Source organism: Plasmodium yoelii, assembly GCF_900002385.2.
Source record: "Plasmodium yoelii strain 17X genome assembly, chromosome: 14".
Classification (NCBI taxonomy): Eukaryota; Apicomplexa; class Aconoidasida; order Haemosporida; family Plasmodiidae; genus Plasmodium; species Plasmodium yoelii.
Window position 1 is genome coordinate 998,968 of NC_036186.2, and position 26,280 is coordinate 1,025,247.

The following is a 26,280-nucleotide window of genomic DNA, read 5'->3' on the forward strand; positions in this document are numbered from 1 at the left end:
TTTTAGATTATTTGAATTAAGCAGGTCTATGTTGAAATGTGGCATTTTCTATATTTGCACATGTGCATATATAGCTATTCGATTTTTATAAAAGGTTCATAAAATTATGCCAAAAATAATGTAATAGAAATGTGTCACATTCTTGGGAAAATATAAGCGACTTTAAAGATTGCTCATTATTTCCTACCAACTAAAAATGCTGAAATGCTGAAAATGCTGAAAATTATGAAAATGATGAAATGCTGAAAATGATGAAAATGATGAAAAATTGAACACTTTCCATGTAAACTCGATATAATAATAATATAAAATTTTTAATGCATCCCTTTCTTTTGATGTTTTAAATGCATCCCTTTCTTTTGATGATTTTTAATGCACCCCTTTCTTTTGACGTTTTTAATACATGCTATATTTATATGTTGGAAAATAAAAACCCTATTTTATAAAACCAAATTATATGACCCCTCAAATTCGTATTATCTTAGAATTATAAGTTTTAAAAGACATTTTCTTACACATCATTTTCCCATTCTTTGTTTTATATATAAATGGAAACAACTTTTATACTCAAAAAATATACAATAATGTAGCGGCATAACAATGACATAATAGCAATCAGCCAAATTAGAGTACATACAAGCACATGTAAGCGGGTATAAGCACATACCAGTGAGGCATCGTTAATAATGATGAATAGGTGTAGATCTATGTAGAAATGGTTAGAATAAGCAACCATAAATTTATTTTTCATGGTTCGGGATGTTATTTAAAAATTTTTTTATATCATCGATGTCATAGGAATCTAGATTTTCTTTTTGTTCACTAACACAAATACCCTTTTTTATAAAATCAATTATTTCATTATCTTCATCTGAAAAATTATTTTCATTTTCTTGTTCTTGGCAAAGTTCATAAGAATCATTTTTTCCACTTTGGTCATTTTCCAAACTTTCAAAATTGTTTAGAGACATATTTGTATTTACATTATCCGTTTTGTTATTTTCCATATCTTTTGTCGTATTTAAAAAAAAATAATTAGCAGCATTACGTCCAAAACTATAAAGAAAATTAATTTGATCTTCATAATCATTTAATTTATTCCAATCATGATAATTGAGAGTAATTACATTATATTTTTTTTTTTTAAGAATGTTTTTTTTTAAATCAGATATAGATGTGGTTAATAAAGAATTTACATAATAACTATAAGGACCTAAACACATAATTATTATATTAGAATCAGGTAACATTATATCTGCACATATATTATTTATATATACATTTCTTAAATGATTAACATTTATTTTTGTTAAAACTCTTGATACTTCAGTTATCCATCTTGCATTATATTTTATTTTTTTTTTATTTTTTATTTCATATCTATCAATATAATAATAAAAATTTTTTATTTCTTCAGGAAATTTTTCAAATGTTGAAGGAAAAAAATATTGCAAATAATCACTTACGTATTTTAATTTGTCTATTTTATGATTTCCTAAAAAATTTTTATTTGGAATTATTAAATAAGTAAGTTTTAGGATCATTTGTTCAGTACATGATATTAAGCAAGTACATGAAAAAAGTAGCAAAACGAGGGATTGCAAATCAAACAATTTATTTTGTTTATTTAGTTTAGGGTATTCATATTTGTAACTATCACTAGTGGCTTCGCCACATTTTTCGCCACATCTTTCGCCACATCTTTCGCCACATCTTTCATCATTTTTTTCACCAATTTTTTCACCATTTTTTTCACCAATTTTTTCACCATTTTTTTCGCCATTTTTTTCGCCATTTTTTTCGCCATTTTCCGGCCTGCCTAATAATTGTCTGTCTAAATATTTATGAACAAACTGATACAGATAGTTAAAAAATTTGGGATGATTAAATTTTAATTTTGCAAAAGAATGAATAACTAAAGCTAAATTATTTGGTGAAAAATAATTTGCAAATTTTTTAGTAGATCGAGATAAACATAATAATATATTACCTTCTCTAATTTCTAGTCTAGCAAATGATGAAATGACTAAACATAAATGTAATGGATGTGAAAAATTATAATTTTGCTGTAATTTTAATATACATTTTTTCCAAAAATTTTTATGATATATATAAAAAAATGCTAAAGAATTTGCTACTAGAGCTACATCTTGAAATTTCCAATTTGATACATGAAAACAAAATTGATTTGTTAATAATTCTATAGTGTCATATTTTTTTATTTCTAATTTTTTAAAACTGTTTAATAAAAGTGATAATGCACAACAACTTAATTCATTTATTTTTTTTAAAATAATCGAACTTAATAAATTTGTTAATCTATTATCTCGATACCCAATTTTACTAAAGCACCAAAATAAAATTACTATTTCACTTGCATCTAAATATCCAGATATAGTAAAAACATTCTGAACATATTTTTTCCATAAATTTTCATCTCTAACATGATTAATTGATGCTTTATATATTTTTTTTATAATTCTATTTTTATTTTCAAAATCTACACAACTTATTTGTAATTCTTTATTATTATTTTTTTTATTCTCAATATATTGCCCCTCATTTTGGAATTTCTCTTGCTCCTTATTCTGAAATTTGTCTTGCTCCTTATTCTGAAATTTGTCTTTTTTATTAATTTCGTCCAAAAGTTGTATAGATCTTTCTTCAGAATAATTAAAGACATTATCATAATTTATGTCACTATTTGTTTTTCCATTATTATTATTATTATTATTTTTTTTTACTTCTATATGATACTTCTTATTAATATAACTATCTACAAGTTTAATGTTATTTTCAATACATATATATTTTTTTCTAAATAATTTATTTGGAATTACACATTGATTATAATTTTTTTTTTTCAAAGTCATACTGTTATATCTATTGTTAACATTATGGCTATTTTTATCTTTTATAAAATTTGGATATTTTTCATAAAAATATTTTGTTTCTACATAATTTTTTATACTATTTTGTCTATTATCATTTTTTTTTAAAAAAATTTTATTTTTATTTCCACACACTTTTCTTATGTTATTACACTCATCAGTAGGCTTATTAATATTGCTTAATGTTTCATTTTCACAATTGTCATATTTTTCACTTTGTCGATTAGAACCCGTTTTCCTTTTATGGTACCTCCTCGGTATTCCACTTTTTATCTCATCAATATTAAATAGCTTTAAAATTTTGACTTGATTTATATCCTTTTTATTTACTTCGCTTAGTTCATTTTCAATACTCTCATTTAGGACTTTTTTTTTACATACCAAATCATTAAACTTGCCTGATCTTATGTATTTTTTTTCATTTATATTTAAAAATGTTTTGGTTATTTTTGTAATGTTAATAACATAATTACTAATACAAATACACATTTTTTTTTTTATTCTCATCACTAATTTTGTAGATGCATATTTTGCTTAATATTCTATATAACATATATATTAATTTTTATGTTATATATCTGTACTTTGTTTCGAATTAACTTTTAATTATTGTCTATATATATACATATTTTAACACAAACAAAAAAATGACCATAAATGATTATTTTCAAAAACAGATATAATAATCTCTCTTATTTTAAACTCTTTACAAATATTTCAAAAAAAAAAAAAAATATATATACATATATATATATATGTTGTGTCAATAGTGGAAAATTATTTTATAGATATTCCCATACATCAGTATTTATTACTATTTTAAATGGGGTATCATATATTATATTTAAATATTTGTTTACAAAAATGATGGGAATTAAACCCCTCCCCCCCAAAAAAAAAGGCAAAAAAAAGGCAAAAAAAAAGGCAAAAAAAAAGGCAAAAAAAAAGGCAAACAAAAACAATAAGGTTTGTTGTATTTTGATATTTTTATTTAAAACATAATAAAAAGGTAAAAAAATAAATTAATAGCAAATTTTATTCTACAAAAACGTCGGAAAATATACTATACAGAATTATATGTGTGGCAAAAATATGCGACGAGAAAAATATTTAAGAACAAATTACGAGTTTAAAACCAATTTTTAAGAAAATAAAAGCTAAACATATACTTTTTTAACCATAAAAAATTACAAAAAAAAAAAAAAAAAATATTTTATGGAAAAAATATATTTAAACATTTCAATTATTAAGTAAAAATTATACAGATGAAAATCGGATGTAGAATTAAAGCATCTGACCATAAGAATACATAGTAGTATATAGAAAATTATATGTAATATATACATAGATATATACATAGATATATACATAGATATATACATAAATATATACATAAACATATACATAAACATATACATAAACATATACATAAACATATACATAAACATATACATAACATATAATAAACACGGCGATAAGAAGAGAAGCATATATAAATTTTTAAATAGTATAGTGACAAAATGGTTTTGAAAAGGGTTTACCTTTTTGTTGTATTCATTTTATTTTATATATCAATACAATATGCTGATGCAGGATGATCTAAAACGTTGCATATAAAATTACCAAATGAAGATGATGATTATTTAGGAAAATTAATCAACATTTTTAATAATATATGTACTTATTCATTAAATAATAAAAAAAAAATTGCCAAAATTATAACAACATCACTACTTTCTGGATATACTCTCAATTCATTGTACAACTCGGGTATTACATTTAAAAAGAATCCACACTATTCTTTATTTTTCCCATCAAATGAATATATTAAAAATGTGTTTAAAAAATTAAAAAAAAATTATGAAATAAAAACGAAATTAAAAAAAGACCAAATATTTGAAAGAGATATAACATGGTATGATAATCAAAGCATAAATAATGTAGAAATATATGTTTCCAATAATTTAAAAAATTTCCTAAGTTTTTTCCCTAACAAATTAAAACTGACATCATTATATAATTTTTCAAAATATGAAGAATTCAAAGATTTAAAAAACCTATTCAACTATGTTAAGGTAATGAAACATCAAAATGATATTTTTATATTTCATGGAAAATTAAAAAAACATTTTTGGATACATATACCAATGAAATATAATATTACGAAATCTGAAACTGGTGATACTACCACTTTAACAATTATTCCATTATACAAATATTATTCAGATTATGTTATCGAAATTCAATTTGTGAAACAAAATAATAATATGAAGTTTATCACATCCATCAAATCAAAAGAAAATAATAAAAAAAATACAAATTTATATTATAAAAATATAATAAAAAATATAGCTATGTATTTTACATATGATTTATTTAATGGGATACATAACAACCTAGACATATTTTATAAAAGAGGTGTAAAACTTCGTAAAATTAGTTTTATTAGACCAAACAACTTATTATCAAAAAAAAATTCAAAAGGAACAACATACCGTGCTCCATTATTTAAGCACTATAAGTTAAAAACAAAGAGAATATAAAAATATATACCTGAAAATATGTGTGTGTAAAGAACATACTTAATTTTGTAATTTTTTAAATATTAAAAATTGGGAAAACAAAATAAATACACACTAAATGAAAGTTCATACTAAATTACTTTTTAAATGCAATTATGGCTAGTTTTTTTTTTTTTTTTTTTTTTTTAAATTATGCAAATGGCTGTATAAAAATGACAACTATTGCATATATACTTCAATATATATTTTTTACTTTTTATAATTTCATATACTATATTATTAATTTGTTTTTTGTCTTTATATTCATTGATATATATTAAAATTATTGATTAATTTCATCATCTTCATTATAAGCCTAAGCATATGAACGAATGATGATTTATTCCAAAATTCTTATTAAAGGAAGGAATAAATCTGAACTGTTCATAATAAAAAATGTGTTTTTGGCTATTTTTTTTTATTTTTTAATCTTAAAATTTTAAAGAACTTTAGTTTGTACAAGATCGTTTTCGTATTTATGAAAAACCTTTTTCATTTTACGGATTTTGAAAAAAATAAAAATAAATGAATATCAAATATACACAGACACGTATAATAATAGTACACATAAGGTATATTTTTAGTAATTAAAATGAAATTTCGTATAAAAAAAATTATTTATTTAAAGCATTTTTTAAATTTTCATTAGCAAAGTTCCAATTTACTAAATTCCACCATGCTTTAACATATGATATTCTGTCATTTCTATAATCAATGTAATAAGCATGTTCCCATACATCACATGTTAATATAGGAATACCGGTGTTGTCTTTTATTGGATTTCCAGCATCATGTGTTTGTAAAATTACTAATTTATTATTTTTATTTAATGCTAACCATCCCCATCCTGAACCAAAATGACCACATAAAACATTTGAAAATTGATCTTTGAAATTATTAAAGGATCCAAAATCTTCTTGAATTTTTTCTTTTATTTCTCCGTGTGGTTCTCCTCCACAATTAGGTCCCATTGAATCCCAATAAAAACTATGATTCCATATTTGCGCTGCATTATTAAAGATAGCACCTGTTGACTCTTTTAAAATATCTGTTAAAGATTTATTAGCTAATGGAGTATCCTTGATTAATCCGTTTAACTTATTTACATAACCAGCATGATGCTTATTATAGTGGAAGCTTAATGTTTCTTCACTTATATGAGGTGATAATGCATTTAATGCATATTTTAATTTGGGTAAGGTTATTGCCATTATATATACAAAATTTTGAAAATAAAAATATAAATTATGATTAAAATAAATAACTTAAAATTATGCACACATAAAGAAAAACGAGAAATTTTAAAAAAGTATATATTTTTATAATAATAAAATGGGAAAATATTAGAATTATAATAATATATCAACAGCAATAATATAATTTTATAGAAATTATCAATTATGCATGTAATATTTAAATTTTTTCACTTTTTTTAATTTAATTAATTTTTTTTTGAATAATTTAATAATAATCAGCTCAACTGCAAGCAAATAATTTTAATTATTTTTTACAATTTATCGAAACAAAAAAACAAAAATATATATGATTATGGAGCGTTTGTTTCCCACCTCGAATATACATAAAATTAAAAGTGACTATAAGCTTAATATATTACATAATTTCTTATTATTTTTATTTCATGTGTTTAAATAATTTTTATAAAAATATTTTCGAAAACATAATAACAAAAGGGATTAATATTATTATTTTTTTTTTACTTTTTAAAAATATTTTTCTTACAAAAATTAAATTATGAATATGTAGAAATATATGCACACCTTTTTTTGTTTAATTTGTGTTAAAAAAAGATTCTCAAAAATTGCATATTTATAATTTTTTATTATCTTTGGCCTATTGTAAAATAGTTAGGAAAATAATAGCATTCCCTTATATATAATGCTAGTGTTTTCATTTTCTATATATTATGATATTGTTTAAAAATGTTGATCTTATTCTTATAATTGTAATAAATTAATGTAAAAAAAAAGAAAAATTAAAACATAAACATAAGGAAAATTGACACGAAATGAAATCAAGAAAATTGTGATATTCATTACTTATAAAAATCTCGATCGAACAAAATTAATAGCAATAGGTTAATTAAAATGAATTTACCACATTGGTGTAATATCATATTTATCAGTAATATGTATACATGTTTATGTATATATAATATGGTTGTCTAAATATATATATGTGTAGAGAATATTGTTAACGCCAAATGAAAATTGTTTTTCCGTTTTTCTAAAATATATAAGAATGAAATGTGTCCATATTTATTATAATGATGATAATAAAGGTTATTCCATCATGATAAATAAACTTGAGTTTTATTTACAATGTATAAGTGCAAATAAATATAAGCATTTTTATTCAGGTTTTATAATTTTTATGAGTGTCAATATTTTTTAACTAATTTTTTTTTTTTTGTCGATTTTTTTTTTTTACGCAAATTAATAAAGCGTAAAACCGAATTTTCAAAATATATATTAGATAAATTATTTAAGATAAGCTTCGCGGTATCATTTAATATGTCTTCTTTAAATGCATAATTAAAATAGCCTAATGTTTTTACTTTTCCTAGAGAAGCTATAGTAGGCAATTCATATTTATATTTGAATGTTTCTGGTTTCACATTATTCCTTTGTTTTTTATTAAGAAAGTTTTTAATATAATTTTCCGCAATATAACGCTTACCAATTTTGTTTAAACTCTTTGGATAATTTTTATTTTTATGTAATAAATTTTTTTTTTTTTGTGCTATTTCCACTTTTTTTGAAGAGTGTATATTTTTCTCTTTTAAAGCATTGTCTATTTTTTTATTTTTTTTTTTTTTTAACCCACTTAAGTCATTTTGAATTTTATACTTATTTTTCCTATTTAAAGAATTAACATGATCTGATTTAGGGGAATTATTATCATTTTCAATATTATATTTGTCTTTTTTTCCAAAATTGCTAGTAATTTTTTTTTTCAATTGCATATCTACTATATCTTTCTCATCAATGAGGTCATTGATATCATTGTCTATAAAATTACATTCTTTTTTTTCCGCTGCTTCGTATTGTTCTTCAACATCATCTTCTTTATTTTGTATATTTTCCTTTTCGTTGGGTATGTCATATGAATTAGTAATATTTTTATGACTGTTTAAATTGTTTAGTTGTGTTTGTAATCCACAATATTCATTATCATTTTTTGCTATTTTTTTCTTTTTACTATATCTTAAAAAACCGTTGAAATATATTCCTTCTCTTTTAACTGTTTTGTTCATTTTTAAGGAAGTTACCAAAAATTTACTTATATTTTTTTTTGTGCTAATGAATTAAAATTATGTGGGAATATATTTTTCCCAAGCAATAACATCAAAAATAATGTCTATTCTTGAAACAAGAATGTGTGTAGTTATTTAATAAGAAATATATGTATACTTATAAATAATAAAAAATTTAATCATGTATTAAAAAAAATATTATACACCAAAAAATTGTATATTATTCACTTATATTAATTTTTATTTTGGTATAAAAAATACCAGTCTCACACCAATTCCATTTAACTAAGCAAACAAACAAATGTTTCAAAAAATTTTATACTTATATAAAAGAATTAAAAATCTTACAAAAAATATATTAAATAAAATTATAATAAAACAAGCATAATTACAATCTTATTTAAAAAATGCATATATCCTCATATATAATAAATTGCCATACAGGCAAAAAAAAAAAAAGACATCATAATAACGAAAATTAAATGTTATAATAAATTCGTGTTTTTTTTCCATTAATAAAATGTATTCATATAAATATGCATTTCATATCAATATATTAACTAAAAATTATAAATGAGCTTTTAATAAAGCATAATTTTTTTTAAAATTCTACAAATTCAAAAAAAATATAATTTTTTTGTTTATGACAGGTTGATTCTCACAACATTATACAACTATTTAAAAGTATTAATACACACTAAACAATTAAATATATCAATAGAAATTTAATTCTCAGAAATGGGACATATATGTAATAAATCCGTTTCCTTATTAACGATGCCTTGTAAATTGAGCCTATATTTGAATTTTAGCCAAAAAAAAAAAAATTTTTTTTTTTTTAATTAATAATTATGAATTTGAAATAATTATATTAAATAAAAAAAAGCAATAACACGCCAAATATAAGGTATTTTTAAAAAAAAATTAAAAAAAATATGATCAGTTCAGGAAAAAAAAAAAAAAGACAGCCAAGCTTTTATGATTATATATCCATTTTTTTTTTTGCATGCTTATTTTAATATAATAAAATTAAATTTGTGTATTTAAAAATAAAAAATAAGTATAAAAAAATTATTGCATGAAATAAATATATATCTATTTTATTTTTTGATATATATTTCTTTGTTTATCGATCATATTGTAGAATTTACTTTCTAATATTCATATATATAACATTTTTTTTTTTGAAGAAAAATTTTTACTTATTGTTGTTTCCAATAATTTCGTTAATTATATATAAATTAATATTTGTATATATATTTTTTTTTTTTAATAATATATTACGAGATACATTTTTTTTTTTTTATATATTCCAAAATGACAAATGTTGTAGAATGTACTTTTAAGGCCCCACCTGAGACAGCAAAGGCTCCAGACAATGCTGTTATTTGGAATAGATTTCAATACTGTGATGAAAAAGGGTGGTATTCGTTATCAAATCATGAAGAGATCACTTTGAGACCTACAATATTTAATGATGGCAGAATTAAATTCTTACCACAACTAGACACAATTCCAGAAGAATTTGAATCTGTGTTATGTGGAAAATATGATGCTAAAGCTTGGGGTAAAGACGACTGTAATGTAGTCATTGAGGGTGAAAAAGATGTACACATCAGTCTCCCCGGATTAAAAGAAAAAATTAATTACAATCATAAAGAAAGGTTTCCCACATTTTTGAAAAATTCGAAAATTGTTGTAAGTTTGTTAAATGAGAATCTTACAGTAATACGTATAAATATAGAAACAGGATTATTAATATCCATAAATGAAAAAAAAAGTGTAATTGTTAAATCAATAAATTTTAACAATGGTTTTGCATGTGTCAATCCTTACTCAAATTTAGCTATTGCATATGGAGGATTTGCTTTTAATGATCTCAAAAAATGTGAAATTGTTCCAACTATTACACATTCAGGATGTGAATGGGCATTTTTTGTTCATTTGTTTAAATGGGGACATATTATCATACCAAAGGATCTAGAACTTAAAATTCCATCATCAGGATTAAAGCTAATTGGAAAAAAAGTTGATACTATTGCAATAATTTCTTTACCCCCAAATATACAAATACATGTAAAAATTGATGGACCAAAATGTATAAGAAAAGTAGAATATGGACAAGATTATAATATTACAGCAATCAAAAGTAGCGAATCAGATATTGATATATATGTGCTTTTCGATGGACAACTATTAAAATATGAATTTTCTTATGACACTCGATTAAATAAGGAAGGAAAGGGAAAATCAATACATCATGCAAAACTAAAGTGTATAAGTAAGAGCAAAGAAGTGTCAACATTTGTATTCCAGGAATCACAAAATTGCAAAGTATTATTAGGTTCTAATTGCCCAACAGATAATCTAGGACATATGTTATGCAATCAAACTATATCAATTTTTGATGCAGAAATTGGGGAATATCAAAGTCATCCACAGGGTCTCTTATTAACAGAAGTATTTGAAAAACTGTCTTATCCAGTAGAAAATGCTTAGAATAAACAAATCTTCATGCTTGTAATTTAAAAAAACATAGTATATACAATTAATGATAATTTTTATGTTTATCCGTCACTTTGCCTTTTTATATATAAACGTTGGCGCATACAGATACATACATATATATACACATCTTATCTATGAAAATTGTTCAATTGTCCAATTGTTTATTTGTTTAATTATTTATTTCATTTTATTATTTTATTATTCTATTACATAATTGTTCTACATCTTAAAATATAATTTCATCTTTGTTTTCGTATATATATTTTTGTTTACTGTAATCAATTAAGTTTTATAATTATAAATTTGTTTTTTTTTTATTTTTTTGTATTGGTCTAATAATAAAATTTTAAAACTTTAATCATCCAAATTCAGTATTAAATTAAATAACATTTTGTCTTTTATGTTAAAAAATAAAGAAATAATAAAAATTATAATAATAGATATCACAATTGTAAATTGAATATCTATGATTGTTTTATATTACATATTAGTTTTAAATATATTCAAATTTAATACTAATAAATTTTAAATCGAGAATAAATGCATATAAATAGATATATGGCCATGAATTATTATTCTCTCGTGTATGTATGAAAATATCCACCCAAAATTTAAGATCCGGACTTTTTAATTAAACTATATTATAATATAAAGCGTGTTAATACATAAAAACAAACAATCATACAAAACAAAAAAAAAAAAATATATATTATCATGCTATTTTATTAAGTACATGCCTTTTATTAATAGGCAAAAAACGGAACACAAAAAAGTACATATATCAATTAAATTCTATTGTGAGTAATATATGTAAGCTAAACAAATCTTTAAACAAAAAATTAAATATTTCGAATAATATATAATTATAATAATCATGATTATTATTTAACGGGTTTTGATAATTTTGTCTGATTTTTTAATCAAATAAATCATCTATGGTGTAAAATACTGGATCTGGCTCTTTTTCATGTTTTGTTTTTTTTCTTTGATAAAATAATTTTTCATCTGTTTCATCATTATTAATGGATGAAGGATTTTGATGTCGTTTGTTTTTATTTGTTTTTAAATCTTCAGTTTTATTTTCTGATATTTCATTTGATTTCGAATTTGGTATACCCTTTTGTTCTTCATCTTTATTTAATTTATTACCACTAGAATAACTTTTTTCACTACTATATCCTGATGTGGTAATTTTATTTTTATTTGGAGACAAAACACGTTCATTATTATCTTTTGTATTCATTTCATCAAAATAATCTATTAATTCTTTTAAATTATGTTTTTTATAATATTCTAAATAATTAAAAAATTTACCATTGTCTAAATGTTCTTTAGGAATATTTAATTCTTTATAATTTTTATTTTCAAGTATTTTTTTAATATCAACATTTCCTTTACGTAATGAATTAAAATAATTTATACATCTTTTTACATCACTATCTCTTTTTGCATTCATTTCTAATCCATTTAATTTATTGGCTAGTTGTCTATTTGAATCTACAATATTATTATATAATAATGTTTTTCTTTTTACATTACCATTTTCAATTATTTCTTTTATTTCATCATTGTGTTTACTTCGTCTATAATTTTGTTCATCATTTATATAATTTTCATTATATTTCCCATGATTTTTCGATACCCCCATTTTATTATAATTATTTCCAAAGTTTTTTCCACATCCATTATTTCCATGTACTATATTGTCTTTAGAAGAGTTATATACATTTCCATAATATCGTAACCCCCCATCAGAATGTTTATGGTCAGGTGGGTATCCATATATTTGTTCTGGATCAAATAATTTATTATTTATTATTATATTATTATCTTTTTTTCTATATTTTTCCATCTTATTATGAATATAAAATTCGTTTACATTCAATTGCTTTCTTAGTATATCATTATTATTTTTTTTTTTTTTTTTTTTTTTTGACACAGTTGTCAATATTTTGGTTTTCTGTGAAGATTTATTTTTTCACTAAAATAGAGAGTACTTAATATTTTTGAAAATAAAAAATATATTTTTTTTTGTTCAACGGAATTTATGATATATACTTATGTGTATGTGTGTGTCTGTTTTTCTAAGGCAAATATAACAAAAAAATTATTATTTTTTATTATTTTTTATTATTTTTTATTATTTTTTTTTAATTTCATGTCACAAAATTTTAATTCTAGATATATTTCATAAATATGTACTAAAATGTAATATATGTATGGGTTTATGCTATCAACAAAAATTCTTCATGCAACCATATACAATATAGATAAGTATAGATAAATATATACGAATTAGTACAAAAAAAATAAAAAATTATAAGTGCTCATAATATTAATTTTTAATGTTATATAAATATTTTATCATAAAAAATATATCTATATTATTAAATAATGTTAACTATATAATAATTGTTCTAACGCAAGAGACTATATATATATATTCTATTTTTTTTATAGTTTTAGCTACTATATTAATTTAGGATTAAAAAACATTCACACACAAATATATATTGAAAAAAATGTGATTTTCACGAAATTACATATTTTTTTAATTATATTATGAATGGAAAAAAATTATAGAAAATTTACTGTTGTTTTTTTCTTTGGTTTTCTTATAAAAAAATAATATATATTGAAACTCTTTTCAACAAATTAGTATAGAACAATTTTTATATGTGCCAAATATACAACTCTCCCTTTTATGGTCTCTCAAAAAAAAAAAAAAAAAACAAGTGCTATATATTTTTTTTTCAATAGTATATAATAAAAATGAAGGTTACAACTATTATTTATAAAAATTTTATGATTTGTCCGTTTTTAATTATATTTCAATTTTCTTATCTATTTTTATTTTATGTGTGAGAAATAAAAAAAAAAAAAAAATTAAAGAAACATTAATTTAAAATGCTAATTATATTATATGTATATATTTTTTAAAGGCATGGATATAAATATTACTTTCTCTTTTGTATAACGAAAAAAACTATTCAAAAATTTTATGATATTAGAAAAATATACTTTTTTTTTTTTTTTTTCTTTTTAATTTTAACAATTATATATATCCCACCTTTAACCACAAATATATGCTTTATTATATATTTGTTTTGGTGGTAAAATTTTATTGACTTTTTTTCCTGAACTGTTCATAAAAAAAGAGAACATTTGAAATAGCAATAATTCGCTAACATAAAAAAAAAAAAAAAACATATTGGCTTTGTCTTTGTAAAATATATTCTTCAATTTGAAGAAAATCATCCATACTACACCATTGCAACTTTAAATAAAAACAAAATATAATGAAGAAAGTTGGATTATTACACACGAAATGTATATGTCCCAATATGGTTATTTATTTATTTTATTGCTTTTTTTATATATTTATTTACTTTAAAAATTCAAAACATATATTTTAATTTAAATGGGAAAATTAAGATAAAAATTATGAAAATAAAAAATTGCGAAAATAATAAATTGCGAAAACATTTATCAAAGGTGGCATAAAGACTGAAAAAAAAAAAAATATATATATATAGGCCCAAGCGCGTAAAGTCGCATCATTGTTTTTATTTTTATTTTTATTATCATTTTTGTTATGGGTAATATTATTTTGTTCTTTAATTATCATAAAAAATGAGAAAAGCATATTTTCCAAAAGATAAAATATTTGTCATATCATTAAAATGTTTTAAGCAGGATATAAAATTTAAAGAATTCAATTTAAGTTTTATTTTTTATATTTGTCCATATTTTTGTGTGTGTTTTTTTTTTTTTAATTTTAATTTAAAATTCATGTATATTATATTGAAAATATTTTTCATATTCCTTTTAAACAATAATGTATCGTGAATAAAAGGACAATATATTTTACATATATATTTATGCAAGTTTTTCTGTACATGTGCACACGTATAATTGTAAGTACATATGTATATCCATAAATAGATTAAAGTTTTACTTTATATTTATATAACTAAAAAAAAAGCTAGCTTCATGTACATATGAATATATCTCATATTCGTTAAATACATGATATATTCATATATTATATATACAAATATAAAAACAAATTTACCACACATATACATGTACAATTACATGACCATATGTAGACCCATCAAAGTTTCCTAAATTGAACAAATGGGAAACTTTGAAAAAGTATGAATTCAAAGTAATATTATAAAACGTCTTAAAAATAAAATTGACCATATATTACACGAAAAAAAAAAAAAAAAAAAAAAAAAAAAAGGAAAAATAGACAAATAAATATAAATTCCACAAAAAAACTAGAAAAGAATATAAATTTTTTTTATCATAATGACTTCCAATACTTTAAAAGTCAAATATAATGACAGTAGTTACGATAATGATGGTGATAATATAAAAAAGAAAAACAAAAATTTTTTTTTCCCAAAAGATAAAAATCATATTAATAGAAAAATTTCTAAAGATAAAAATTGTAATAATATAAATTTTTATGAAGAAGAACCATATTTAGATGACAAAATTAATGATGTTGATTATATAATATTAATAATTCATGGAATAGGATCGAATGAGGATTTAATTATAAACCAGTGTGAGGATCTTAAAAACAGTTTCAAAATTGTAAAAAAAATGTGGTTTTTTGATTATCCTTTCAATATACATTTTCACATATTTAATTGGAAAAAATATATCATTGATGCTCAAATTCAGTAAGCCCCTTTTCGTATACATGATTTGTACATTTGTCTGCTGCTACTGCTGCTACTGCTACTACTACTATACATGTATACATATTTTTTCCCTCTTTCAGCGTTTTCAATCGAATAAATATAAATACAATGACCGAAACCAGAAAAATTGTAAATCTTTCCGCGAGTGATATTATATGTTTTTTACACCCACGATATGGTGACTATATAATGCTAAACCTATATAATGACATTAACAAAGCTTTGGAGTCTTTAAAAAATGTAATAAAAAAAAATATTGTGATAAAAAAATATTGTGATATATAGGAAATGTTTATTATATACCCTTAACCTTTTTCAGGATGAACATGGTCGATTTAAAAATTCGAAGATATGCCTTTTGGGATATTCTTTAGGAAGTGCCATGGCATATGAAATATTACATAATGTCAAGGTTCGAATTAGTGATAATAATTTGAAATATGAGTTAAAAAGTAAAATCGATTATTTATTTATGCTTGGAAGTCCGTTAAGTGCATTATTATCTTTATATAAACCTGAATATATAAATGATGGTCTTAAATTAATTGACAATATAAAATTTTATAACATATTCCATGGTTTTGATCCGGTTGCATTTAGAATCGAACCATTAATATATCCAAAAGTTAATAATATTTCTGACCCTGTTTTAATAAACTATTGGAGAAATAATGGAGCAAGATATTGGTTTGAATGGGATAAAAATATGCAAAATGCAAAAATAGCCATTGTACAAAATTTAAATGATATTACATCTGCTATTACTAATGGGTTCTATAAATTTTTATGGAAATCAGAACCAAATACTGAAGAACAAGGTACACTAAATAAAAATCTTTGTTATAATAAATGTGAAAGTAAAGATATAAATATGTTTCTATTAAAAGTGAAGGAAAACCAAAGAAAAATTGAAGGAAATAAACATAAAAAAAAAAAAAAAAAAAAAAAAAATTCTCAAGATAGTTTGTCTAAAAATCAAAATGATAAAAAAAATATATATCATGAAATAAAAAATTCTAATCAATATGAAAATAATGATTCATGTTCAAATAACACATCTAGTTATGTAGATAGTACAAAAAGTATTTATGCATCTCAAGATTCAAATAGTGAAAATTCATTTTTTGACAATGATTTTAGTGATATTTCAGATGGCATTCAAAATATAAATATAGAAAAACAGAATATTATTAAAAAAGAACATATTGATAATGATTATAATCAAAGTGAAAATGAGACTAGCCAATATGCTAATAATGTATTGGGTTTCCAACAAAATAGAGAAAATCGTGAAAGTTGCGAAAATAACAACTTGGATGAAACACAAACCAATGTTAATAAAAATAATACATTGCCAATTAGATACGATTATCAGTTACAAGAATTTATAATGGAACATTATATTTATCCATTGGCTGTAGCGAAATCTCATTTTAATTATTTTATAATTAAAGATATATCTTTTTTTATATTAAAAGAATTAATAAATAAAGAAACCCCAATAAGTTATGAGGAATATTTAACAGAAATCGAAAAAGAATATAATAATAAATATGTACATGAAAAAGATAATATTAAAAAAGAACAATATCAACAGATTTCTTTAAAAGCTTCTAAATTATTAGAAGAATTTCATAAGTTTGAAAAAAATATGGAAATAACATCAGACCCTTTCAATATTAAAAATTTCAAAAATCTTATTTAATAATTTATTGTAATATTTACACATTCATATTTTCCCATAAGTTATAGAATTGTAAACTTATATGAATTTTTGGTTATTTATTTTATCACATGTTTTGTTAATATTATTTATGTTATTATTTTTTACGATATTCGATTTTCAAATTTAAAGAACTTTGATTTTTTTTTCAGATTTTCTCTATAGCGCATGCATTATTTTGTTCGCAATTTATTCCACTTTATTCGTACTCTACTCACAATTTATTCGTACTTTATTTGCCGCTTTTTCACAAATTATTCGTACTTTATTTGCCGCTTTTTCACAAATTATTCGTACTTTATTTGCCGCTTTTTCACGATTTTATTTATTTTATACTTTGGTAGCCGCAACCTATATAATGGCACCAAATGTGGATACCCACAAATTGTTGTAAAATTATATGTTCATTGGCCTTTTTTCCAAATTCAATATATTTTTAAATAAACTTTACAACTATATAAAAAAATAGATCTTAAATATATACTATTTTTTTGTATAACATAAAACAATGGCATATAATAAGTCACATCTGTATGCTAATATTTTTTTTTTATAAATTAAATACAAAATGGCTGATTGTTTGATGTATAATATATTGATCTGCATACAGTTAATAGTAATATCCTGACAAAAATTTTGACATATTTCTCCGTCTATACAATTTTTTTTTTTTTTTTTTTTTTTTTTTATTTTGGTAATTTAACAAAGTTACATAAATATTTTTTTAACATACTTGGTATATAAAAGTATTAGATATATAATATAAATATTATTGTTTTTTCCAAATTTAAATAAAACTATTTGATTATATACTCTTATATATATTCTACAATTATATATTATGTATTTGCATATTTAATTGTGGCAAATTGTTCTCCTGTAGTCGTTTTTTTTTTTTTTTTTTTTTCTTTTCCTTTTTGGTATTTTTTTATTATATTATCATATTATTATATTATTACTATTATTTTTTTTAATTTTATATTTATTAATTTTTTTTTTTTTTTTTAACTTTTCACTTTTTTGGCATTTACATTGTTATATTTAAAAATGAAAAAATAAAATAAATGGTGAGATGTCAAACTTGACTTGGTTGTTTATGTTTGTATTTTTTTGGATTGCAATGAATATATCTATGAATAAATATGTACTGATTCAATAATAAAATAAAAAAGGGAAAACTTTATTTAACACAAATTAGTTTTTTCATTTTTGTAAATTAACGAAAATGCTTCATGAAAAGTTAAAAGCCTATATATCAAATATAATAACAGATAATCATATGATTGAGAAACATAAAGATGAAAAAACCAACTTAGAAAATGTTTTAAATAATATATATATTATAGAAAATGCATTAAAAAAAACAAACAATAAATTATTTAGACGTATAAGTCAAACTCAATTAAAGAAAATTATTTTATGTATATTAAAAAATGATGATCAAAATGAAGCATCCTATACACAAATAACCAAATCGAAAAAAAAACTACAAAATAAATCCAAATCTGTTTATATAAGTGATTCGAATCAAAGCAGCAACGAAGATAACGAAGATAACGAAGATAATGATGATAATGATAAAACAAGAAAAGTTTTGAAAAATGAAAAAAAAAAAAAAAAAAAAAAAAAAAATCAAGAAATAAATACTGGGGTAGACATAGATGGAAATATCGAACAAGAAGGTAATTCTGAGAAAATTGAAAAACATGGATATGATAAAATAAATAATGAAAATATTGAAATAAATAAAATAAAAACAAATTTAGTTAAAATAAAAGGAGAAGAAAATAATCTTACTACAAATAGCAATCTAAGTAATGTTAAAATATGTATAGATCAAAATATAGTAAATTTAAATACATATAAAGGAATAAATAATATAAAAAAAGATATATATTATAGTATAGTATATCCTTATAAATATAGACATGATAATTTTAACACTATTATTAATATTAATGGTATTAACGGGTCAGGTAAAACATCATTAGCTTATGCTATTGCAGGAGAATGTGATAGCCATTTCTTTTATATAAAATTACCTGAATATGTTAAATATTTATCTAATGATAACAAAAATAATAAATTAAAAATATTATTTGAACAAATAAAAAATGAATATAATAAATGTATACTATGTATTGATGATATGGATATTTTATTTAATTCAAAAGATGATACAATAGATATATATATATTTACATATTTATTAAATTTATTTAATAAAACTAATATAGTAATCATATTATTAAGTATTAATAAACCATATGATACTATATTATATTCAAAAATACAAAAATTTATATCTATGCCAATACCAACATATGAAGATCGAATTGAAATTTTACAAAATCTATCTCAAAATTTAGAAATTAATTTTGATGTTCTTTATACTGCTTCTATTACTTATGGTTTTAGTAGAGCACAAATATATGATATATTAAATGAATCGAAAAATTTATTTATATATAATTATGTATTATATGGTCAAAATAATGATACCCCAATTAGTTCCTATTTTATGGACAATAATAATAATAATAATAATTCCATCTCTATAAATATATCCACAAATGAAGATAATAATTATGATAAAGATTTAAAAATAGAGGATGATGATATGTCTAATAATACAACACATTATGCAGATGAAGAAAAAGATTCAAATTTGTTAAAAAATAATTCTCCAAAATGTGTAAACAATCAAATCGAAAATGTTATTAATACAAATTCATTAAAAAATTTTAAAAATGGGGAAGAAATTGAAAAAGTAACAAATTTAACAAAGAGAAAAGAAAGAAATAATAATGATTATTTAGATATTTATATAAAAGAAAAAAAACAAAAAAAAATAATTCCTATAAATATAAATAATGATATAATTTATGAAAGTATAAAAAATATTAAAAAAAAAATTACAACACAAAATATATGTGAAGTACCAAATATAAATTTAGATAATATTGGATCTTTAAAAAATATTAAAAAAATATTAGAAACTAAATTTATTTTACCTGTAAAATATTCTAATATATATAAACATTTAGGTATAAATAAAAGTATGGGAATATTATTATATGGTCCACCAGGATGTGGAAAAACAATGCTAGCCAAAGCTATTAGTAATGAAATGAAAGCTAATTTTATAGCCATAAAAGGACCTGAAATTTTAAATAAATATGTTGGAGAGAGTGAAAAAAAAGTTCGAGAAATTTTTTCATATGCTTCAACATATAAACCATGTTTAATATTTTTTGACGAAATTGATAGTATATGTATTAATAGAGATAATAATAAAACAGCTGCTGCATCTGATAGAGTAGTAAATCAATTGTTAACTGAAATGGATGGATTATCACAAAGAGAAGGTATATATATTATTGCAACTACAAATAGACCCGATATTATTGATAAAGCATTATTACGAACTGGGAGATTTGATCAACTTATATATGTATCATTACCTAAATATCAAGGAAGAATTGATATTTTAAAAAAATTATCAAAAAACATGCCATTAGATAAAGATATAGATTTTAAGCAAATATCTATTTTAACAAAAGGTTATAGTGGGGCTGATTTACATGGGGTATTAAGAGAAAGTGCTTTTATAGCTCTTCAAGAATGTAGAGATAAAATTGATCGTTTTAATTATAAACATAATGGAACTGCATCATTTGTATCTCCAAATATTGAACAACATCGTAAAAATCAACAACATCGTAAAAATCACCAACATTGTAAAAATACGAAACAAAATAATAATTTTACTACTTCAGAAAATACATTAAATTGTGTTTTAAATAAAAATGATACATCTTCATTTGAATCGAACAATTATTATAGTACACATATTTTAAATGATAATAATCCAAAAAGTTTAGAACATTATAATTCTGAAAATGGTCAAACAACAAATAATGAAATAAGTAGTAACCCAAATATAATGGATCAAAATATTTGTGATGTTATACAAAATAAAATTATGACAATTGGCGATGATAATATAAAATTGGGGAAAATAAAAATGGAAGAAAGACAAAAAGAAGAAGAAGGAGAAGGAGAAGAAAATAATAATAAAGACAATTTTATTTACAAAATTGAAGATTTAAAAAATGATGATCTTCAAGAAAAAGATAAAAATAATTTAATATACGAATTTATTCAAAAAAATAAAAACATATTAGCAATTAAACAAAAACACATAATCAAAGCTATTAATATTGTTCCTCGAAGTGTTACCAAAAAACAAATGAAGTATTATAAAGAGATAAGCAAAAAATTTAAATAGAATAAGTATTCATATTGTTTTATAATTTCGTTAATTAACCATATAATGCATATATATGCATATTTGTTATATTTGCTTTAATAGGCAACTTTTATTTTTATTTCGTTTTATTTCATTTTGTTTCATTTTATTTTTTCCGTTTTCCTCATATTACATATATAGATATACAATTAAATGATTATTAAACTTATTGACATTCTTTAATTAAAATAACCAACATTGGTAATACCTAATGTAAACCCAACTTTTCGAGCGAACGTTTTTTTTCTAGCTATTTTTGATTTATTAAAAAGCTAGTTTTTTTTTTTTTTTTTTTTTTTTTTTTTTTTTTCATAAAAATGTGTGCAAAAAATAAGGGTAAAAATAAGGATAAATCCAAATAGACCTTTTCCTACTATTTGATGTTGTAAATATATTTTTTTTATAGTAAAATTTTGTTAATTTAATCAACATAAATAATTTGTTTAAAATTAATTAAGGTGAAATAGTCATTGTTAGTTTTTTAGTTTCCGATTCAATAAAAAAATATATATATATATCTTTATATATTGTTCTGTGTAAAAAATATATAATGTGTGTATGATATAAAAAAAAAGTTGCTCGAATTGTTGTCTATTTCCATAAATTAAAAATAATCGTTTTTTTGAGTAATACACATATATAATTTATTTTTATATTTGTATTTTAAAAATAACGATTAATTACAATTTCAGCGTACTTTAAATTTATATTAAACACTTTTCCCTCCCCATTAAAATGTATATAAATATCCACGTTAATATATTATTTGATTATATGTAAGCAAGTAAATAAATAAATAAATATGAAATATATAATGTATATGCTTATTTATATATTTATATTTATATCTCTTTTTGGTTTAAACGTGTTTTAGTACTGATATTTTTTTTATAGAATATTATAATATGGAAAAAATAAAATATGCATAACTATTTAATATATACACATATATACTATACCTTTTCTCTCTTTTTTGTTTTACAACTAATATATTGATGCACAAAATATATCTAAACATGGTAAAGGTGCAAAATTATAATTCTTAATATGTATGAGCGTAAAAATACATTAAAGAAGTAAAAATTTTAAAGGTTTTAAAAAGGCATATAATGTAATAATATGTATAATATAAAAACATAAATATATGTATACCTATATAAATATATGCATACATAATATATATGAGTTATGCATAAAATATATCGGCAATTATATGCTATATAATAAACGCTTGTTAAAAAGGCACACACATATATATGTGTTCCTTTGTATTATTAATTATGTAAAATTTGTAAAAATATATTTTTCACTATTTCTAACTCTCACGTGCTAAATTATATCATACACTATCATTCACATTCTCATTTATTATTTTTTTTTATTAATATAGATATATAAATTAAGAGTATTATTTTGTTGCGCATATTGTGTATAAATAACATCTCCATTGTTGAATACATACACGTTATGTATATATACCTGTAATGAAGAATTGTATATTTATATTTATACCATGCTTTTATAATTGATGGGAATACAACAAAAGTGTGTATATATATATAATATATATATATATGTATGTATATATAATATATATGTATATGCAAAAGGGGAGGGGAATAATTATTTCGATATTTTTCTAAATTCTTTAAATATTTTTATTAGCGTTTTTCGCGCGTATTTGTATATAAATAATTAAATATATATATGTATATATTTTCTTATACATACTACTACAATACTACAGTCGTAAAAATTTTAATTTTATTTGGTTGTTTATGATAAGGCTCTGCCACCTCTGAATCCGTTTCTACCTCCTCTGAATCCACGGCCACTTCTGTAATCTCCGTCTCTTCCATCTCTGAATCCTCTAAAGCCACCTCTTCCATTTCCTCCCATACCACCACCTGATCTGAATCCACCACCACGTCCGAAACTTCCACCATATCCTCTACCATCTCTAAATCCATTTCTACTGTCATACATTCTATCACCAAAGAATTTGTATCCACCTCTTCTCATAAAGCCACCACGGCCACCGCCTCTGAACCCACGGAAAAATCTGGGCCTAAAACTTCTTCCTCTAAATGGCCTGCTGTTTACAATTTCTTCAGGGGACATTTCTTTAACGTATTTTTCATCTAAAGGTGGTTGGTATCCTGCATCTTTTACATCTAATTGATCTCTTGATAATAATATGTCAATAAAAGATACTGTTTTTTCTTGAATAACATGTTCGCTATTATCTTGGCCACTTACGTATTGATCAGCAATAACTGTGCTACCACATTTAGTTATTTGATGTAATCCTTTAAATCTTCTTTTTATAATTTCTGCTAAAGTTACGGCTTTACCAATTGCATTTCCCGTGGCTTTAATTTTTAAACTCTTCTTATCTTCCTCTCCTAATATTTTTGCACCATAGTTAACATAATTGGTCATTCGACCTGTTGATGTAATTCTCATTTCATCTTCGTCTATTGGCTCTCTATCTTTCTTCATTTTTGCTTAAATTATTTTAATTATATAAGTTTCTTATTTTTTAATTAGTGAAAATTAGTCTTGTTGTAAATAAACAAACTAGTGTTTTTCTTTTGTATATAATCTTTTTTATTTTTGAAAATTATTTCTTTTAGTATGTATGTATATATATAATATATATTTATATTTTTGGGGGTCTGTGCACGTGCGCGCGTTTATTTTCTAAAAAAAAAAAAAAATTAAAAAAAATATAGAGAAAATTTGTTTGTATATAGAGAGATTTACTTAAAAAATTATATATATGGATATATTCATAAATAGTATACAATATATCATATGTAGTGAAATAAATATAACTTATGTATGTTCATATAATTGAACTATGTTGTATATATACAATATTTTAATAGATATAGGATCGATTATTATATGTATTATATATAACATTTACATATAAAAATAATGCCTTTATATGTATGTGAATATAGCCATATATGTATTAGTGGGTATGGAAATAAAATATATATAATAAGAAATAAATTATATGTATACATGAATATAATTGTATACTAAAAATAACAACACCCAAGCAATACAATTATTTTTTTAAGTAAAATATTTCAAATAAAGTAAAAAATATTCCACATAATTAAATATCACCCTTATTTCCATACATACATATATAACACATATCAACACCTTTTTATATATACCAACATCATTTAAATATTACTCATACATATTATTTATATATATTTCCATTCATGTGTATATAAAACATATATAAATATTATGACTGTTCATAAAAAAAACTACCTTTTTTTACAGTGAAAATTTATAAGGATATAATATAATAGTTACCCATAAAACAAATGACAAACATAACAATATATCATAAATAAATAAATGTATATTTAATATATTTTTTTATATAATTTGTTATTTTATTAATTTAAAGTTTCTTACCTTCTTATTTTCAAAGTTTTTGCTTCAAATCCCACGGTTGGCTTATTTATTTTACGTCGTTTTCTTCTTTTCTTTTTTTTTTTACATTGTTTAACTTAATATATTTTTTTATAATATTTATTTTTTTATAAATATATATATTTTTTTTTTTTTTAATTCTGAAGATATTTGTAGCAATTTCTCATTACCTATATGCTATTATTTTTTTTATTTATTATATCGTTTTTTTTTTATTTTTTTATAATTTATACAGGTGTTTTAGCATATATATGCAATAAATATACCATGGTGCTATATTTTTAAATAGGGGAAAGTGCATTGAATGGTGTTTTACATATATAATATTTTGTACATTTTAAATATATATATATATATATATATATTATTAATACAAAATATGCTATCTCTTTATATACCAATTTTTACAAATATGTGATGTGAATTATAATAAACCAGTATTTATTTAATGTACATACAAGATTAAAAAAAAAAAAAATGGGTGCATGCTTTTTTGGGGATGTGATTTTTTTTTTTAGCTTTTTTTTTATTTTTTCAATATATACTGTTAACTATATACGCATTTAATTATCACGCCCCTTTCGTATTCCCCGAATAACCATTATAATGGAATACATACCAAAAAAAACATTTACTCAAATAATATGAATATTATATATCCATATATAGTAATGTATACCCTTTGTGCCAATTATAAAATGGATAGAAAAAAAATCACATCGAGGAAAGTAAAATTATATATTTTGACACCATTTTTATAACCCTTTTTCACAGCACAAATTACATATGCATATTTTATTAAAAAAATATATAGGCACATGTAGTCGA

General features: G+C 21.5%; 9 protein-coding genes across 9 annotated transcripts; 4 read left to right on the forward strand and 5 right to left on the reverse strand.

The window, feature by feature from the left end:
• Positions 1 to 740: 740 nt before the first annotated feature.
• Positions 741 to 3,380, reverse strand: PY17X_1424500 (heptatricopeptide repeat and RAP domain-containing protein, putative; the record flags this gene model as incomplete). The annotated part of the gene is made up of 1 exon (XM_721098.2): positions 741 to 3,380. One exon carries the CDS (start codon positions 3,378 to 3,380, stop codon positions 741 to 743), a length of 2,640 nt encoding a protein of 879 aa, XP_726191.2.
• A 1,031-nt stretch (positions 3,381 to 4,411) lies between these two features.
• Positions 4,412 to 5,434, forward strand: PY17X_1424600 (selenoprotein, putative; the record flags this gene model as incomplete). The annotated part of the gene is made up of 1 exon (XM_022957517.1): positions 4,412 to 5,434. One exon carries the CDS (start codon positions 4,412 to 4,414, stop codon positions 5,432 to 5,434), a length of 1,023 nt encoding a protein of 340 aa, XP_022812895.1.
• A 632-nt stretch (positions 5,435 to 6,066) lies between these two features.
• Positions 6,067 to 6,663, reverse strand: PY17X_1424700 (iron/manganese superoxide dismutase; the record flags this gene model as incomplete). Its single annotated transcript, XM_720787.1, has 1 exon — positions 6,067 to 6,663. The coding sequence occupies one exon, from the start codon at positions 6,661 to 6,663 to the stop codon at positions 6,067 to 6,069; it is 597 nt and encodes a 198-aa protein (XP_725880.1).
• Positions 6,664 to 7,850: 1,187 nt separating this feature from the next.
• PY17X_1424800 (conserved Plasmodium protein, unknown function) lies at positions 7,851 to 8,726 on the reverse strand (the record flags this gene model as incomplete). The annotated part of the gene is made up of 1 exon (XM_720788.2): positions 7,851 to 8,726. One exon carries the CDS (start codon positions 8,724 to 8,726, stop codon positions 7,851 to 7,853), a length of 876 nt encoding a protein of 291 aa, XP_725881.2.
• A 1,317-nt stretch (positions 8,727 to 10,043) lies between these two features.
• On the forward strand, positions 10,044 to 11,225 carry PY17X_1424900 (conserved protein, unknown function; the record flags this gene model as incomplete). The annotated part of the gene is made up of 1 exon (XM_022957518.1): positions 10,044 to 11,225. One exon carries the CDS (start codon positions 10,044 to 10,046, stop codon positions 11,223 to 11,225), a length of 1,182 nt encoding a protein of 393 aa, XP_022812896.1.
• Positions 11,226 to 12,150: 925 nt separating this feature from the next.
• PY17X_1425000 (conserved protein, unknown function) lies at positions 12,151 to 13,086 on the reverse strand (the record flags this gene model as incomplete). Its single annotated transcript, XM_720691.2, has 1 exon — positions 12,151 to 13,086. The coding sequence occupies one exon, from the start codon at positions 13,084 to 13,086 to the stop codon at positions 12,151 to 12,153; it is 936 nt and encodes a 311-aa protein (XP_725784.2).
• A 2,465-nt stretch (positions 13,087 to 15,551) lies between these two features.
• PY17X_1425100 (uncharacterized protein) lies at positions 15,552 to 17,657 on the forward strand (the record flags this gene model as incomplete). The annotated part of the gene is made up of 3 exons (XM_725188.2): positions 15,552 to 15,931; positions 16,033 to 16,192; positions 16,272 to 17,657. The coding sequence occupies 3 exons, from the start codon at positions 15,552 to 15,554 to the stop codon at positions 17,655 to 17,657; spliced, it is 1,926 nt and encodes a 641-aa protein (XP_730281.2).
• Positions 17,658 to 18,900: 1,243 nt separating this feature from the next.
• Positions 18,901 to 21,966, forward strand: PY17X_1425200 (cell division cycle protein 48; the record flags this gene model as incomplete). Its single annotated transcript, XM_725186.3, has 1 exon — positions 18,901 to 21,966. One exon carries the CDS (start codon positions 18,901 to 18,903, stop codon positions 21,964 to 21,966), a length of 3,066 nt encoding a protein of 1,021 aa, XP_730279.3.
• A 1,797-nt stretch (positions 21,967 to 23,763) lies between these two features.
• On the reverse strand, positions 23,764 to 24,489 carry PY17X_1425300 (uncharacterized protein; the record flags this gene model as incomplete). The annotated part of the gene is made up of 1 exon (XM_723702.1): positions 23,764 to 24,489. The coding sequence occupies one exon, from the start codon at positions 24,487 to 24,489 to the stop codon at positions 23,764 to 23,766; it is 726 nt and encodes a 241-aa protein (XP_728795.1).
• Positions 24,490 to 26,280: the final 1,791 nt, after the last annotated feature.